The 15,550-nt window shown below is 37.2% G+C and overlaps 2 protein-coding genes across 2 annotated transcripts; one reads left to right on the forward strand and one right to left on the reverse strand.

Moving 5' to 3' along the window:
• The first annotated feature begins 1,191 nt into the window (after positions 1-1,191).
• On the forward strand, positions 1,192-2,142 carry LOC122482556 (olfactory receptor 52A5-like). Its single transcript, XM_043578865.1, has one exon. The coding sequence runs from the start codon at positions 1,192-1,194 to the stop codon at positions 2,140-2,142; it is 951 nt and encodes a 316-aa protein (XP_043434800.1).
• A 6,182-nt stretch (positions 2,143-8,324) lies between these two features.
• On the reverse strand, positions 8,325-9,938 carry LOC122482557 (putative olfactory receptor 52P1). The gene has a single exon (XM_043578866.1). It carries the CDS (start codon positions 9,763-9,765, stop codon positions 8,812-8,814), a length of 954 nt encoding a protein of 317 aa, XP_043434801.1. The 5' UTR covers positions 9,766-9,938; the 3' UTR covers positions 8,325-8,811.
• Between the last annotated feature and the right edge of the window lie 5,612 nt (positions 9,939-15,550).

A 15,550-nucleotide genomic window follows, 5' to 3' on the forward strand; every position in this document is an offset into this window, starting at 1 on the left:
CAAGCAGGCTCCACACTGTCAGCATAGAGCCCCACAAGGGGCTCAAACCCATAAACCATGAGATCATGACCTGAGCTGAAACCAGGAGTCCAATGCTTAACCAACTGAGCCATCTGGGGATGCCCCAAAATAAATAAATCAATAAAAATACTGTGATCCACTCTGAGTTAATTTTTGTGAAAGGTGTAAAGTCTGTGTCTACATTCCTTTATTTTTGTGTGTGGAATGTGCAGTGGCTTCAGCATGATTATTTGAAAAGACTATTTTTCTCCATTAAATTGCCTTTGTTCCTGTGTCAAAGATCAGCTGACTACAAGTACCTGTGTGTCTATGGGTGGGCTTCAGTTTTGTTCCCCTCATCAATTTCTCTATTCTTCTGCATGATCACACTGTTTTGATCACTGCCTCTTTAAGTTCAAAGCCCAGTAGTGTCAGTGCTCCAACTGTGCTCTTCTTCAGTGTGTGTTGCTATTCTGAGCCTTTTGCCTTTCCATATTAACTGAGGCAGAGATGTATGTATACACAAAATAACCTGCTGGGATTTTGACTGGGGTTACATTGCTTATATACATCAAGTCGACAATAAGTTACATCTTAATAATATTAAGTTTTCCTTTCCTAGGCACAGAGATATTTAATTTTTTATTACAATGATGCAAATATTGTTATCTCTAAGGTCAAAATCACTACTTTATAATTTCCTATTTTCCCATGGTACAGCATAATACTTGAAATGGTGAATGTTCCTCTTTTTTTCTTTGTCTTTGTGTTCACTGCACACTAAATGACTATCTATGAATTTCTCTTGGCTAAAACCAAATTGATATATGTAACATCATAAGTTCCTGAACCTATTATAAAACTAAACTAATATCCTTAACTTATAAATGCACACAAATGCACATACATCACCAGGTATGAGTGGGTCTGCTTTGCATATTGAATTGTTGTGTATATTTGTGTGCCTTTATTGAGAGGGAGAGAGAGAAAGAGAAAGAGAAAAAGAGAGAATTTAGGGAGCCTGTATGTGCATCCCTAGACTTACAGCATCAATAAACATGTATACGTGAAAAAATGCCCTTTAAAGACACATTCAATTTTTGTTTCTAGGAATGTCTACATGAGAACAAATAAAGAAGAGAGAAACACAAAACAAAACTTGAAGCATAAATCAGGCAACTCCAAGGCCACATGTTCGAGCTCAATGGCACAGTCTTCATGCCCTCAGTGCTGACACTGGTCGGGATCCCTGGCTTGGAATCTGTGCAGTTCTGGATTGCAATTCCTTTCTGTGCCATGTACATCACTGCTCTGTTTGGGAATACCCTGCTCTTGGTCATCATCAAATCGGAACGCAGTCTCCATGAACCCATGTACCTCTTCCTGGCAATGCTTGGAGCAACAGACATTGCTCTCAGTACCTGCATCCTACCCAAAATGCTAGGAATATTCTGGTTCCATTTACCAGACATATATTTCGATGCCTGTCTCTTTCAGATGTGGCTCATCCACACCTTCCAGTGTATCGAATCAGGAATTCTGCTGGCCATGGCCCTGGACCGCTATGTGGCCATCTGTGATCCCCTGAGACATGCAATCATCTTTACCCACCAACTCCTCACTCATATTGGGGTTGCAGTGACACTCAGAGCAGCCCTCCTTGTAGCTCCATGTCTCATCCTCATCAAATGTCGGCTGAAACACTTCCGGACCACTGTGGTCTCCCATTCATACTGTGAGCACATGGCCGTCGTGAAGTTGGCAGCAGAAGATATTCGAATCAACAAGATCTATGGTCTGTTTGTGGCTTTCACTATACTTGGATTTGACATAATCTTCATCACACTCTCCTACATCCGAATATTTATAACTGTCTTCAATCTGCCTCAGAGAGAATCTAGGCTCAAAGCCTTTAACACCTGCATTGCCCATATTTGTGTCTTCCTTGAGTTTTATCTCCTGGCTTTCTTCTCCTTCTTTACACACAGGTTCGGGTTCCACATTCCACCCTACATTCATATTCTTCTGTCCAACCTTTATCTGCTTGTCCCTCCTTTGCTCAATCCTATTGTGTATGGGGTGAAAACCAAACAGATTCGAGATCGAGTGTCTAAGATTTTCCACTTTAAATATCCATCTTAAGGGGTGCCTGGGTGACTCAGTTAAGCAGATGACTTCGGCTCAGGTCATGATCTCACAGCTCATGAATTTGAGCCCCGCATGGGGCTCTGTGCTGACAGCTCAGAGCCTGGAATCTGCTTCAAATTCTGTGTCTCCCTCTCTCTCTGCCCCTCCTCCACTCATGCTCGCTCTTTCTCTCTTTCTCTGTCTCTCAAAAATAAATAAAAACATTAAAAATTTTAAAAAATAGATTCATCTTGATATCTCATTTATCTTTTGTCAAATAATAAAAATTTATTTTGAGAAATACTAGTTTGAGTCACATTCTGTGCTGTTTCCAGTTTGTGCTGCTGACATAAAGTTTTAGGTTTTACATTGGAGACAGGCTCTGATTCCTATTTAAACAATTTCACTTTTTATGGATACAGAATTAATTAATCAATAGATGACATAAAAGGCAGAAAACATGAAGACTTGTTTCTGGTTTAGTCAGTGAAAAATTTTCTGCAATATTTCAGTGAGGAAGTTTCTCAAAAACAAGTAAATTTAAGTGGTTATCCTCTGACTGAAAATTTTAAGATCATGCAGTTCTTTAAAAACATAAGTTCATTTTAAAGTTGAAAACTTCGATGATCATGAACTAACTACTTCTTTGTCATCTAATTTTGATTTCAGTAATCTTTCTCCTCCACCTCATCTTCATCATCATTTTATTATCACCATGAAAATCTTTTAACTTATTTTCTGACTTACTTTCATCTGAGCGCTATGAAGGTTCAGATGTTTAATTCTGTATTGGAATTGTTATGATCAGTGAATCAATATGGGTACGTTATAATTTACTAAAGTTCATATTTTATTCATTTTTTAAATTTTTACCTAATTTCTTCCTCACCACCCGCCCCCCCACCACCACTGGGTCCCATCCTGGATGCCCCATTGCATTTAGGTATCAAGAGTCCTTAAGCTTCTCTTGGCTATACTTTCCTGTTTCCAATGACTTGGACAATATTGAAGAGTACTGTTCAGGTATTTCATAGGAATCCCTTCCACTGGAATTAATCTGATGTTATTCTAATGATTAGATTGTAATTGTATGCACCGGGGAAGAAAGTCATAGAAATTAAAGTCCCATTTTGATCGCATATCAGGAGTACATATTATCAACAATTTATTCACTGTGTGTATTGACTTTAATTACTTGTCCAAACTAGTATTTGTCAGATTTCTCAATTTTAATACCCATTTTATACTGTATTTTTGGAAGAAAAATCGCTATATGTAGCCTATACTTAAGGAGTGGGGATTTATGTTCTTCCTTTGAGGATGGAATAGGTGCACAATTTGTTGAATTATTTAGAATTCTTTTACATGGCAGACTGATTTATTCTCCCTACTTATTAATTTATTCAATCATTTATTTAGATCAGTATAGACTTACTGGTATTTTTGGTATAATTTGGGTTATAATCCAATGTTACTTTATTTTATTGCTCGTGTTGTCCCAGTTTGACCATTGGGTGCACTTTCATTTGGTTTTCACTCCATTTTGACTAACCCCTCATTTTGTGTGTGTGTGTGTGTGTGTGTGTGTGTGTATGTGTATGTGTGTGTGTAGCAATTCTTGCTTTATGGCATTGAAAGGTGCTCTAGGCTCATCTTGGGCATTTCCTCCCCAGTCCTAGAATTAGCCATTTTTCTAGGAATTTTCATTCCTTTTATTGGTGAATAGCATTAGAAACCAGTAACTGGGCCCCAGGTATGCTTGTTGCTGCCTGGGTATCTTTCTTTGAGTTCTTTCAGCTGACACAGCAATGAACTTTGTGTGTATGCTAGCCTATGTACGTACACATATATATAAATATTTCCATATGCAAACACTGTATCTAAATTAAGTTAATATAGGGTTCTTACTAATATCTGCAACATTAATTCAAGAGACAGAGCATGAGTGGGAGAGAGGTAGAGAGAGAGGGAGACACAGAATCCCATGAGCTGTGTGATCATGACCTGAGCTGAAGTCAGATGCTTAACTGACTGAGCCACCCAGGTGCCCCTTCCCCACCCCTGATGGATCCTTCTAACAACTTTCCCTTGCTTATCAGTAAATTACCACTCCAACAGTGAAAAATCTGTCTTCAACCATCTGTCACCAGCTGTTAATTTCCAGTATGCTTCTAAGATCATGTCAGAGTTGTAAATCCTTGCCCCTGTGGGAAACAACTCTATCAACTAAACTACAGCATTTATGGACAGTACCTTTGCTTTTATTCTTACACTCCACTCATTCCCAAAGGTACCTTAGTCAGTACCTTTTCCCACCATCCCCTTCTGTGAAGATATTTTGTGCATTTGCCTACAAGTACATTATGTTCTTACAATCTGCATTGCTTCTGGGAATCCTCCAAATTTCTAAATAATTAGTTTTAATTTCTATATGCTAATGTCTACTCTGTGCTGTAAATTTCTGTTGTTTTTTTTAAAAGGTACATAATATCATGTATTCACCATCACAGTATCATACAAAAGAATTTGATCTACCAAAAAATCACATGTACCTCACCTATTTATTTGTTGACAAGTGGTTTTATTCCTTCCTTCTAAATCCATATACCTTTTATTATTTTTTTTGTATTGCATTATTTCTCTAGCTAAGACTGACAATATGATGCTGAATGGGAATACTGAGTGGTGGTATATTTGCCTTGTTCTTGATTCTAGAGGTTTCTCACTGTTCAATATGATGTTAGATGTAAAGTTTTTGGAGATGTTCTTCACTGACTTGAAGAGTTACCCTCTAGTCTTAGGTTGATGAGAGTTTTCTCCCCAAGAAACAAGTGTTAGATTTTTGTCAAGGTTTTTAGTGCACCAATTGATATGATAACATGATTTTTCCTCTTCAGCTTGTTGATGCAGTGGATAACATTAATTGATATTTGAACATTGAATTTATTCCCATTAGTGGTGTGTGTATTTACTTTGAACTGACACCCAAGTATAATGGATTTTAAAATAAATTGTCCTAGCTATAGCTATTACTTAAAAAGAAAAACCATTAATTCTTCAAAGGAGATACTTTGTTTCTATATTATGTATGTCCATTTTGGCCACTGGAATTTTTGGTGTTCTTGGAACTAAACTATAGAATAAATTTCCCACATTGATGTGTATATATAGGAAATACTGAATGGTAAAGTAGACCTATGTATTTTCAAGAGTTTATCTGTAAATTTTTTGTGGCTTTTATAATGTGGTTCTTATATATAAAATTTTGATAGAAGGTTTAAAGCTTAAGGGCAGGTCAATAAAGACAAGTGGACAGGAATATAAGACATTATAATGGAATGAAATGTTGCTCTAAATTATATATTTATGTAGAAGGACAGATAGTAAATAATTTGAGGGTTTGGGGTCATGCGATTTCTGTCTTAATTATTTAGCTTTGCCACCATAGGGCAAAAGCTTCCGTAGACAATGCATAAATTAATGGATATGGTGATGCTCCAATAAGACTTTATTTACAGAAAGAAGCAGCAAGCTGCATTTCATCTCTGTGTGATTATTTGTCCCATATGCTGGACATATCTATATTCTGTGTGATTGATCAAGAGCAGTTTTAGGTTATGTAAGTGCAAACTATAGTGTAGCCATTTAATTTTTAAGTTCAGGGTTTGGACTAGATTTATTACCTGGATCCAGTGTCTTCCACTGTACATAAGATTGTATGGACCTTTCACCATCACTGTTGCATTGTCTTTTGTTTCCCAAGGTGACCTATGATTTTCATAGTGACACGCACCAGATCTTTTCTTATTGGATGTCCCAACTGATTTTCTAATTGTAGGTTTTTCCTTGAAGGTTTATCCTTCTTTCGTTTTTATGACACCGCTGTCCTCTGGGTGCATTTTCATGTTTCTTACTATGTGTATTCAGTTCTGTTGGGATATTACCTCTACTTGGAAACCCTCACCCAGTTACCTGGTGATATCATCACTCTTCAAGGCTCAACCATCCTTTTCTTGGAACCTCCTCCAATACGCCTCAATTAGAATTTTTTCTCAGACTCAGTGTTATTTTTGGTGTTTGATAATCATCTACACATTTTTAAATGTATTATATTTATTTTTTTTCTAAATTACCTGGGATGGCTGTTGGATTTTATTTTCTCTTTACTTAATTTTTTTTTACCATTTATTTTCTCATGTATCTTCCTTTGGCCTATATTTCACATTTAATCAACACTCTATAACATTAACTGATTTTCTGTTACTGATTTCAGTGACTTGACATGTTATTCACTGAAATAAGAAATTTTTTTAATATGGTTTAGGTGGGGGAATAAGTGCAAAATCTCCTCCTTGGGGCATTTTGAATGTGTGTTGACTATCATGATAATTATGTTTCATAAATTGTCTCATTTAATTCTTACTTTAACACTATAAAGTGTAACAACTATTTTCCACATTTATCAATGATGAAGCTTAGGATTTATAAAGTTAAAAATGACACTCATCCAGCAATTAGTGATGGAATCAGTGTTTAAACTTGATTTTCCCCCCAAAACCCAGCTTTAAAATATCTGATAAAGCCACTCAGAATATATTCAATGAATAAATGGAAAAACTACATGGTTATTATAAGAAAACATAGCTCTCTGCAATCTAAAACACACAAAAGTTGATGAGATACATATATAGTCAGCAACAAACAAGAATATGGCTGCAGATGAAACGCCTGAAAAGATAAAGTTTTGAGGAACTAATTCATTTGAGAACACAAAATTGTTCATGAAATGGACACAGAATATATACCAACCTTGGTCGAAAACAAATAATTTCCAATTCAATTAATGCTTCAGCCCATGATGATCTAAAGTAAAAGAGTGTTTTGAACAGAGCATTTTATGGATATGCCCAAAGTAGTGTTCTCTGTGTTCCATGTTTAATAAAATTAACATCTAAAATTAGGAAGTGAATTGTTTTCAATTTCAGCACTGAATGAATATGACCAAAACAAATTGAGATGCACTGAATCCATAAAAGAGGGGGGAGGCAGAGAGGGAATGCCATGTGGGTAAGTACTATTTTCAGAGTCTTGGAGTTTTATTCAAGCTTGGAAAGCATAGTACTAATGGTACCAGGCTACACTAATTGGACCTGTCTCTAGTAAAACACAAAAAATATGTGCTTGGGGTATTGCCAAAATATTGGAATATATTTAGCACTTATAAGTGGTTTGAAGGAGACTTAAGAGATCTACCACAATATTTAAAAGAAGAGTAGATGTAGAATGATAAAAAATAAAATGTTTACAGGAATAGGCTTCCATATTCATAAAGCAACTAAATATAATATTTCTGTCATGGTGGACAATGTTGCATGATAAGGAGCATGTATTTTGAAAGCCAGAGTCCCTGGGTTCAATTCTACATTGCCACGTCCTAGGTGAGTCACCGTTATGCAATTTACTTAACATTTCTCTGCCTCAGTCTCCTATTTGGTACAATGAGAACAACAATAACATCTACATCACAGTATAGTTTTGTGGACTAAAGGAGTAAATACATGTAAAGGGCTTAGTAAACAGCCAAACTCACAGTGATCATTATTTGAGTGTCAAGCCATTATTATAACTATTGTAATAAGTAGGATGAAACTTGACAATGATGATTTTTACTCAGGATTTTTAAAAAAAAATTTTATAATTTATTTATTTATTTTGGGAGAGAGAGAGCACACACATGCAGGAGCAACTGGGGGAGGGGGAAATAGAGGGAGAGAGAGAATCCCAAGCAGACTCTGCACTGTTAGTGCAGAGCCTGAAGCAGGGCTTGGGCCCATAAACTGTGAAATCATGACCTAAGCCGAAATCAAGAGTTGGACACTTACCCTACTGAGCCACCTAGGTGCCCCTAATCAGGAATTTTTAATTAGTGCATGTAACAGTGCAAATTGGAAAAAAGAATTTGTTTTTATAAAATGCAATGTTCAATGTACTGAGAATTTTAAAATTATTACAATAATTAGCCTAGTTGTTTCACATCTGTGAACATTATAAAATAGTATCCATAAATACAGAATATGGAATAATGTCAATACTAAATAAATAATAATTCTTGCAAATATTTACTGAAAGCTTCCCATAAAGGCAGAAAAATTCTAAAAAAATTTATTGGCTGATACATAGGTACAGATCTAAAGGAAACAAAATGTTTAAAGAATGAGTGGATGGAGAGAAAACAATTTAAGGACTGTATTGACCAAAGAAAATACAGGATAGATAAGTCTTAAGCACTGAGGGGTGGAAGGTGACTGACATGGATGGTATTACCCAAAGGTGACCTTGCACAACTGAAGATGTAATGATAGTAAACAAAGAATACTGACCTGGCACTAAGGACCTTTCCAAGGGAATCGGGAAATAATAATGAGAATTAATGACAGAGAGAAACTTAGTCATGGAGGTTGGCATGGTCCTCAGTCAGCCAGGATGAGTGGTGAATTAAACAAGAGAAAGACAAGGAAATATTACAAAATAAAAATAAGAGAAAAATACACAACATCAAATGTCCCTGCTAAAAGGTGTAACTGAATTGAAAAATATCATTTTGGGGACAAAGTTGCAACTACTGTTAACATACCATGACTTCATAAAACAGATTCTGCCAATATGGGTTTGTATTTACATGTTTTAGTTTCCAGAAATCTTCTTGCTTGGGAAGAAGAGACCAACCACTCGGTCACGAATCTGCTTGGTCTTGACGCCATACACCAGGGGATTGACTGCGGGAGGCACCAAAAGATACAAACTCGCAAAAATTATATGAATGCTTGGAGGTACCTTCTTGCCAATGCGGTGAGTTAGGAAACTAAACAGTGCAGGGGTGTAGGAGACAAGTATAGTGCACACATGGGCAGCACAGGTGCCCAGCGCTTTCGAGCGGGCATTCTGGGAAGACAGCCGGAAGACTGCCTGGAGGATTTTGGTATAGGATGCGGCTATGAGCCCTAGGTCCCACACCATCACTGAAAGGGCCACAGAGATTCCGTACACTCTGTTAATGAGGGTGTTGGCACTGGCCAACTTCACCACAGCCATGTGCTCACAGTAGGCATGATTGATAATATATTTAGTATAACATGGTAGCCTTTTAATAAGAAGAGGACAGGGCAAAACCATAAGGATAGCTCGGGTCATACCAGCTAGACCCATTTTAATGACCATTGGTGTTGTCAGGATGGTTGTATAACGCAATGGGATACAAATAGCTACATAGCGGTCAAAGGCCATGGCAACCAAGAAGGATGATTCAATTATGCAGAATGTATGAATGAAATACAACTGTGTCAGGCAGGTGTCAAAGTCAATCCAATGTGCATCCATCCAGAAGATACCAAGCATCTTGGGGGCCGTGGAAGAGGCAAGAGCCATGTCATTCACTGCCAGCATACAAAGGAAGAAATACATAGGCTGGTGGAGGCTTGGTTCTAGTTTGATGGTGATGATGATTACACTGTTCCCCAGCAGGGCCAGGGCAAACAGGAGGCAGACCGGGATGCCAATCCAGCAGTGAAAATCTTGCAAACCAGGAATACCAACCAGGAAAAAAGATGAGATGTAGCGATGTGTAGCATTGTCTGCCATGTTAGAACTGGAGACTTTGCATGCTCAGATACAAAGTAGCCAGACTAATCTCCTATGCGCAGAATGAAGGATGGCCAACTAACTCCACCATGGTCCTGCATGTGGGGAATCCAGACACAGTAGAAGGGTTAAGGCTCTAAATGTTCAGGTAAACCACTTCGCCATTCTGAATCTCAGTACCTTCATCTGCAAATGAGAAAATTGTGTTCATATTTCAGGAATTTTTTCCCAGTTTTTGAATTTTATTTAATTTATTCTGTAATTTTTATTTCTTAATAGATGATCAGATAGTAAAATAATGGTCTCATCATTGTGTCAAAGCTAGTGTTGCATTCTGTGATACAATCATTTTCAGGGACATTGAGATCAAGTATGGATACAAGTGAATAAACACACACAATAATTAACAAATACTTCAAAATGCAGTCATTATTTTAATGATATTCTTCTTCTCAGAGAGCATAACTTAATAATCAGTTCAGAGTAATATCTCCTAATCCTAATATATAAGAACAAAGCTTATAAAGTTAAAAACAATAAGGGCTTTATCATCCAAAGCAATTTATTCCTATTTTAGATGAACTCCTTAAGATGATCTGAAGGTGGACAGCATAACATAAGCATATAAACAGGAAAAAAGGGAAGATTTTATTTATTAGTGCTGTCATATGATTTAAAGTTGGTGCAAATAAGCACATGAGTTGGTTAGTCAGCCCAGTCTATTTTCTGCAAAGCCATTACTGCCATCTATAAACTCAGCCCTACTTCTGGTTGGCATCCAGACCTGCCTAATGACAGTGACGAGCAAATTATGTACAATTCATCCCTTTAGACTCAGCAGCAAAAGCATTTTCTTATGATTCTTGCCCTCACCTCTCTTTTTCTTCCTGCCATCCAGTTTCTACCCAATATTGTAGTTCTGGAACATGCACTCTACTCTTCTTAATCTGCTTCTTAAATTTATTTTTTTAAATGTTTAATTCTGAGAAAGAGTTGAGCAGGGGAGGGAGACAGAGGGAGGGAGAGAGACGGAGACACAGAATGTGAAGCAGGCTCCAGGCTCTGAGCTGTCAGCACAGAACCTGACACGGGGCTCAAACCCACAAACCGCGGGATCATGACCTGAGCCAAAGTCAAGGTTTAACCGACTGATCCACCCACGTGCCACCATTTTTTAAATTTATAATTGCTCATAGCATCTCCGTTTCTGTTCTGGAACTCCACTGATGTGAAGGCTCAAGATATATTGAGAAACTGGGGTGCCTGGGTGGTGCAGTCAGTTAAGCATCCAACTTCAACTCAGGTCATGATCTCACGGTTCATCGGTTGGAGCCCTGCGTTGGGCTCTGTGCTGAAAGCTCAGAGCCTGGAGCCTGCTTCGAATTCTGTGTCTCCTTCTCTCTCTACCCCTCCCCTGCTCATGCTCTGTCTCTCTCTCAAAACTAAATAAACATTAAAAAAATTTTTAAAGATATATTGAGAAATATTCCAAATGGCAATGTTTCCTTCCTTTCATGGAGGTCTAAATAATATCTGTGTACGGAAAAAAACTTTCTGGTTAGGGTAGCTGTGAAACATGGTATACTGGTACTATACGAGTAAGTATCTGAGATACTGCCTCGTAAGGAAATGAAAAATGTCAAACAAGTCATAAAATATTTCATAAAAAAAAATCAGTGCTTAAACTTTAGCCACAATGTAGAAACCCAGAATTGTAGAAATTACTATATATGGATGAAGCCTATAACTCCAGGCAGAGAGAAAAACTTGAGACAAAACCTACAGTAATCAAAAATTCCAAGTGTGAAAGGTTTCAAAGCATGTTAAATTTCTGCTCTTGTGAATTCTCACATAGTAGTTTTCTACGTGGAAACTTGTTTTGCCAGGTTTCATCCTTGTATCTTCTTCTGACAGAATCAAACACAAGAGATTAACCTACGCAGAAATATAGGAATACGTTTTAGCTAGGACACATTACTTATGATTGCAAAGGAGTGAGCATAATTACTTTTAGGAATCCTGCTGGTATATGTAAATATTTTACAATCATCTTTTAGTTTTCAATAAATCAACTTGTAAGAATAGTAACACATCTAATCTATACCGAGAGAAAATAAGTAAAGTCACTTCCCCTTAGACAAAAGGAGTTTCCTGTGCCATCCCTAGAAAATGGCACACAGGAAGTTACAGATAATGGCCCCCAAATGGCATTCTCCACTTCCACCTAGAAAGTCCTGTCTATCTTCTCTCAGGCTTAGTATGAAAGAAATATTGGAGACACCCATTTGTTTCCATAAGGTCATTCTTTACATTATCTTCAGCAGACAGTCTGCTAGGACAGCCAGAATGTCTGTTGGCACAACCATCCCATCTGTTTCTGAACCATGTACATACCATATACCTTCTGACAGCCTGGCCTTTGCCATTTTGCCTGTTTCTGGGTCAGTCCACATAGCCCTTGCCTGGAACCTGCCGCTTCAGAGTGGGGGACCTTATCCGAATACCACAGTATTTTCTACACAGTGCTTCTGAATGCATTATCTACTTATGTATTAGAAGAATAACACATAAATAGATCCCACATGAAAATCAGTAAGTTCTACCAATTCTTCCCCCATGGGATTGTATCTCACTTGCTGGCAGCCACCCAGAAATTAAATTAGGAAATCTCACCATATTCCTTACCTCCTCAATCTGTTTATATCCAATCCTTCAGGTAAGCAACCACAAAGTCTTTGTTTCTGTTCGAGCTCTTACTATGTGCTTTGTAAGCGTTCATTTTCAGGTCATCCTCCTTCATCAAGAGTGTGAACTCCCAAAGGAAGTTACTGAATCTTAACTCTCAATAGATTCTGAGAGAAGATGGGATGTTTTCGTACTTTCTCGACAAGTCTCTTAAGAATTTCATAGATTTTGGGGCACCGGGGTGGCACGGTTGGTTAAGCGCCTGACTCTTGATCTCAGCTCAGGTCATGATCTCACAGTTCGTGAGTTTGAGTCTCACGTCAGGCTCTGCACTGATTGGTGCTGAGCCTGCTTAGGATTCTGTCTTTCCTTCTCTCTGCTCCTCCCCTGCCTATGCTTTCTCTCTCTCTAAATAAACAAATAAAACTTTTAAAAAGGCAGAAAAGAATTTCACAGATTTTTATCTTGCTTCCAAGGCTTCTGACCCACTAGAGATGGGCTGCATAACCAGAAAATTCCCTGTAGCAGATATTTCCAAGATTCTTCCATTAACAGATAGTGATCCAGTGGTGTGTGTGTGTGTGTGTGTGTGCAGGATTCTATTCAGCTCCTGTTCTCCACTACCAAATCATATTACTCACTATTCATTATGTCTCATAAACATGTAACATAAACCCATGATATATTGCAGATGAAATTAAAAAATAACTAATATTCTCTGAAAATCCTCAAATGTTCATTTTCCATTGTAGCATATAGGCCAATATGCTATCTGGGGTGTTTAAAAAGTATGACTGTCATTGCCATTGGAGCATTGAGGACTCTGTAGTTAAGTTGTCATTGTGGTTGCTTTGTAATGGGCTATTGTGATGCTCAGGAGACCCCTCTGTTTGGAAGACTGATGGGTCCCTGAGGAGAAATGAGGTCAAAGGGAAAAGAAGACTGGGCCAGGACAGAACACAAAACAGTAACAGTGTCTCTCTAGAACAGCTATGTGAATGTTACACTCTCCCCAGAGCTTGTACATAGGTGGTACTCATGTGTTTCTCCTTTGGAGGATATAGTCTTAAGAGACTCTCTCATGATATCCCGTCAAATGAGATGCCTGAGATGCCAATCAAATATAGTTCACTGAAGAAACCTGTGAGAAGACTAAGAGAAAATCAGTTGAGTGTGGGCAAAATATCTTAAAATTGAAAGAAGGAAATTTCTGCCCTTAATTCCAGTATGACTGACTGAATTCTCATTTATGTCTCAGGAAAAGACTAAGGTGGTCTGAAAGTATAAAGGTAGCTCAGGGTATTGCATGATCTCCAGTTGGTTTTTCTTTCTCTCTTGTATGATTTTACTGACATGATTCTCATACATCCAGTCACCTTATGTTTCCCCTTCCTATCAATATGTGCTCATATACATGCACAAGTTTGTGTAATTCAGTCCTTCAGGGTTGGTGAGTCAGGACTGCTCTCCACCATGGCCAAACTCATCTATCATCCCTCCCACTGTGCAGTAAGGGATCATTTTTATTTCCTCACATTTCTGGCAATGTGAAGCGTTCTATGTTCTCCTGATTTAATGTAGGGCTTAAAGAGGGTTCCTTTTAATTTCTACTTCCCTCATTACCAGAGAGTAAGAACATGGACTCACATGTTAGAGTGCGTTTTGCCCTTTTTTTCTCTACTGTAACTGTTGTTACTCTTCAGTTTTCTATTGGAGACTCGATTTTTCTTGCAGATTTCCCACCTAAGTCTTACCAAAAACATTGCAAACAACTTCTCCCAGTCGGTCTCTTACCTGTCGTGTTTTATTTTTTTCCACTTTTTTACTTTTAACCGATCTATAAATTTTTTATTTAAAAATTATCATAAAGATATTCGCTTTTTTTCTTTCAGCATACAATATGATAGGATTTAACATATATAGAGAGTCATCTAATCTTCATCATAATCATGATGCCGGAAAGCATCCCTTTATTCCAAAAATCTTCTCGATGCTCTCCCTTTATAGTCACATCTACCCTGACCCATAAGCACTGGTAGACACTGGCCCGTTCTGCACCACTAATACTGGATTTTCAAAATGGCGTATAAATATGAAAGCCTACACTATCTAATTTTTGATGTTAGATTATTTTACTTAATTTAGTGCCTTTGAGATTTATCCAAATTGTTTTCTAAATCAACATTTTCTGTAATGTAAAGTGAATTCCATTGTATAGATTTAGTACAATGTGTTTATCTAGTCACCTGTTGAAGAACATGTGGGTTATTTCTATTTCTGGGCAATTATGCTTATACATACTATATTCATCCACGTGCAGCTTTTGAATGAACATTTTTACAATTTTTCCAATGTTACTCATTATTAGAATTGGAAACTTCAACACTCCTGTTTCAGTAATTGATAGATCAGGCAAGCACAAAATCAAGTAAGACCTGAATGTAAATACAAATCACTGTGTTCTATTCAACAAAATCAATCATTCTGGAACATAAGACTCACTTTAATTTAAAATAATCAAAATCATACAAAGTATGTTCTCAGACAATAATGGAATTAACCTTGCTATCAACAATAGAAAGATAACTAGAAAATCTCCAAAGTATTTGGAAATTAAACACGTATGTCAAGAATGAGTTCTTGAGAGAAATTCATATGATATGCCCATGACTTCTGGTGCCCATTATCTTTCTGAGAAACCAGCTATAAATTTTATTGGGAATCTCTTGAATGTAATGAATCATTTTTTTTCTCTTTCTGCTTCAAGATACTTTTTTCCCCAAGTTTTTATTTAAATTCCAGTTGGTCAACATACATTTTAATATTAATTTCAGGTTTAGAGTTTAGTGATTAATCACTTACATATAATACCCGGTGCTCCTCATGAAAGATTCTATCTCTATCCTTGAAAATTTAACTATGATGTGTCTAGATATGGATATCTTTGAGTTTATCTTGCTTGTTAGTGCTTGTTTTTATACTTCATGATGTTTATTGAGGTCTTGAATATGTAGATTGATGTTTTCCATTAAATTTGGGGTTATTTTCTGTCATTATTTTTTCAAATAGTTTCCCTCCTTTCTCTCTCTCCTTTCCTCTT

Source organism: Prionailurus bengalensis, chromosome D1, assembly GCF_016509475.1.
Source record: "Prionailurus bengalensis isolate Pbe53 chromosome D1, Fcat_Pben_1.1_paternal_pri, whole genome shotgun sequence".
In the NCBI taxonomy this organism is placed as follows: Eukaryota; Metazoa; Chordata; class Mammalia; order Carnivora; family Felidae; genus Prionailurus; species Prionailurus bengalensis.

What these genes read in the sequence shown, in the direction of transcription:
- LOC122482556 (XM_043578865.1), top strand. Translation starts at nt 1,192, where the DNA reads ATGTTCGAGCTCAATGGCACAGTCTTCATGCCCTCAGTGCTGACACTG.
- LOC122482557 (XM_043578866.1), bottom strand. Translation starts at nt 9,765, where the DNA reads ATGGCAGACAATGCTACACATCGCTACATCTCATCTTTTTTCCTGGTT.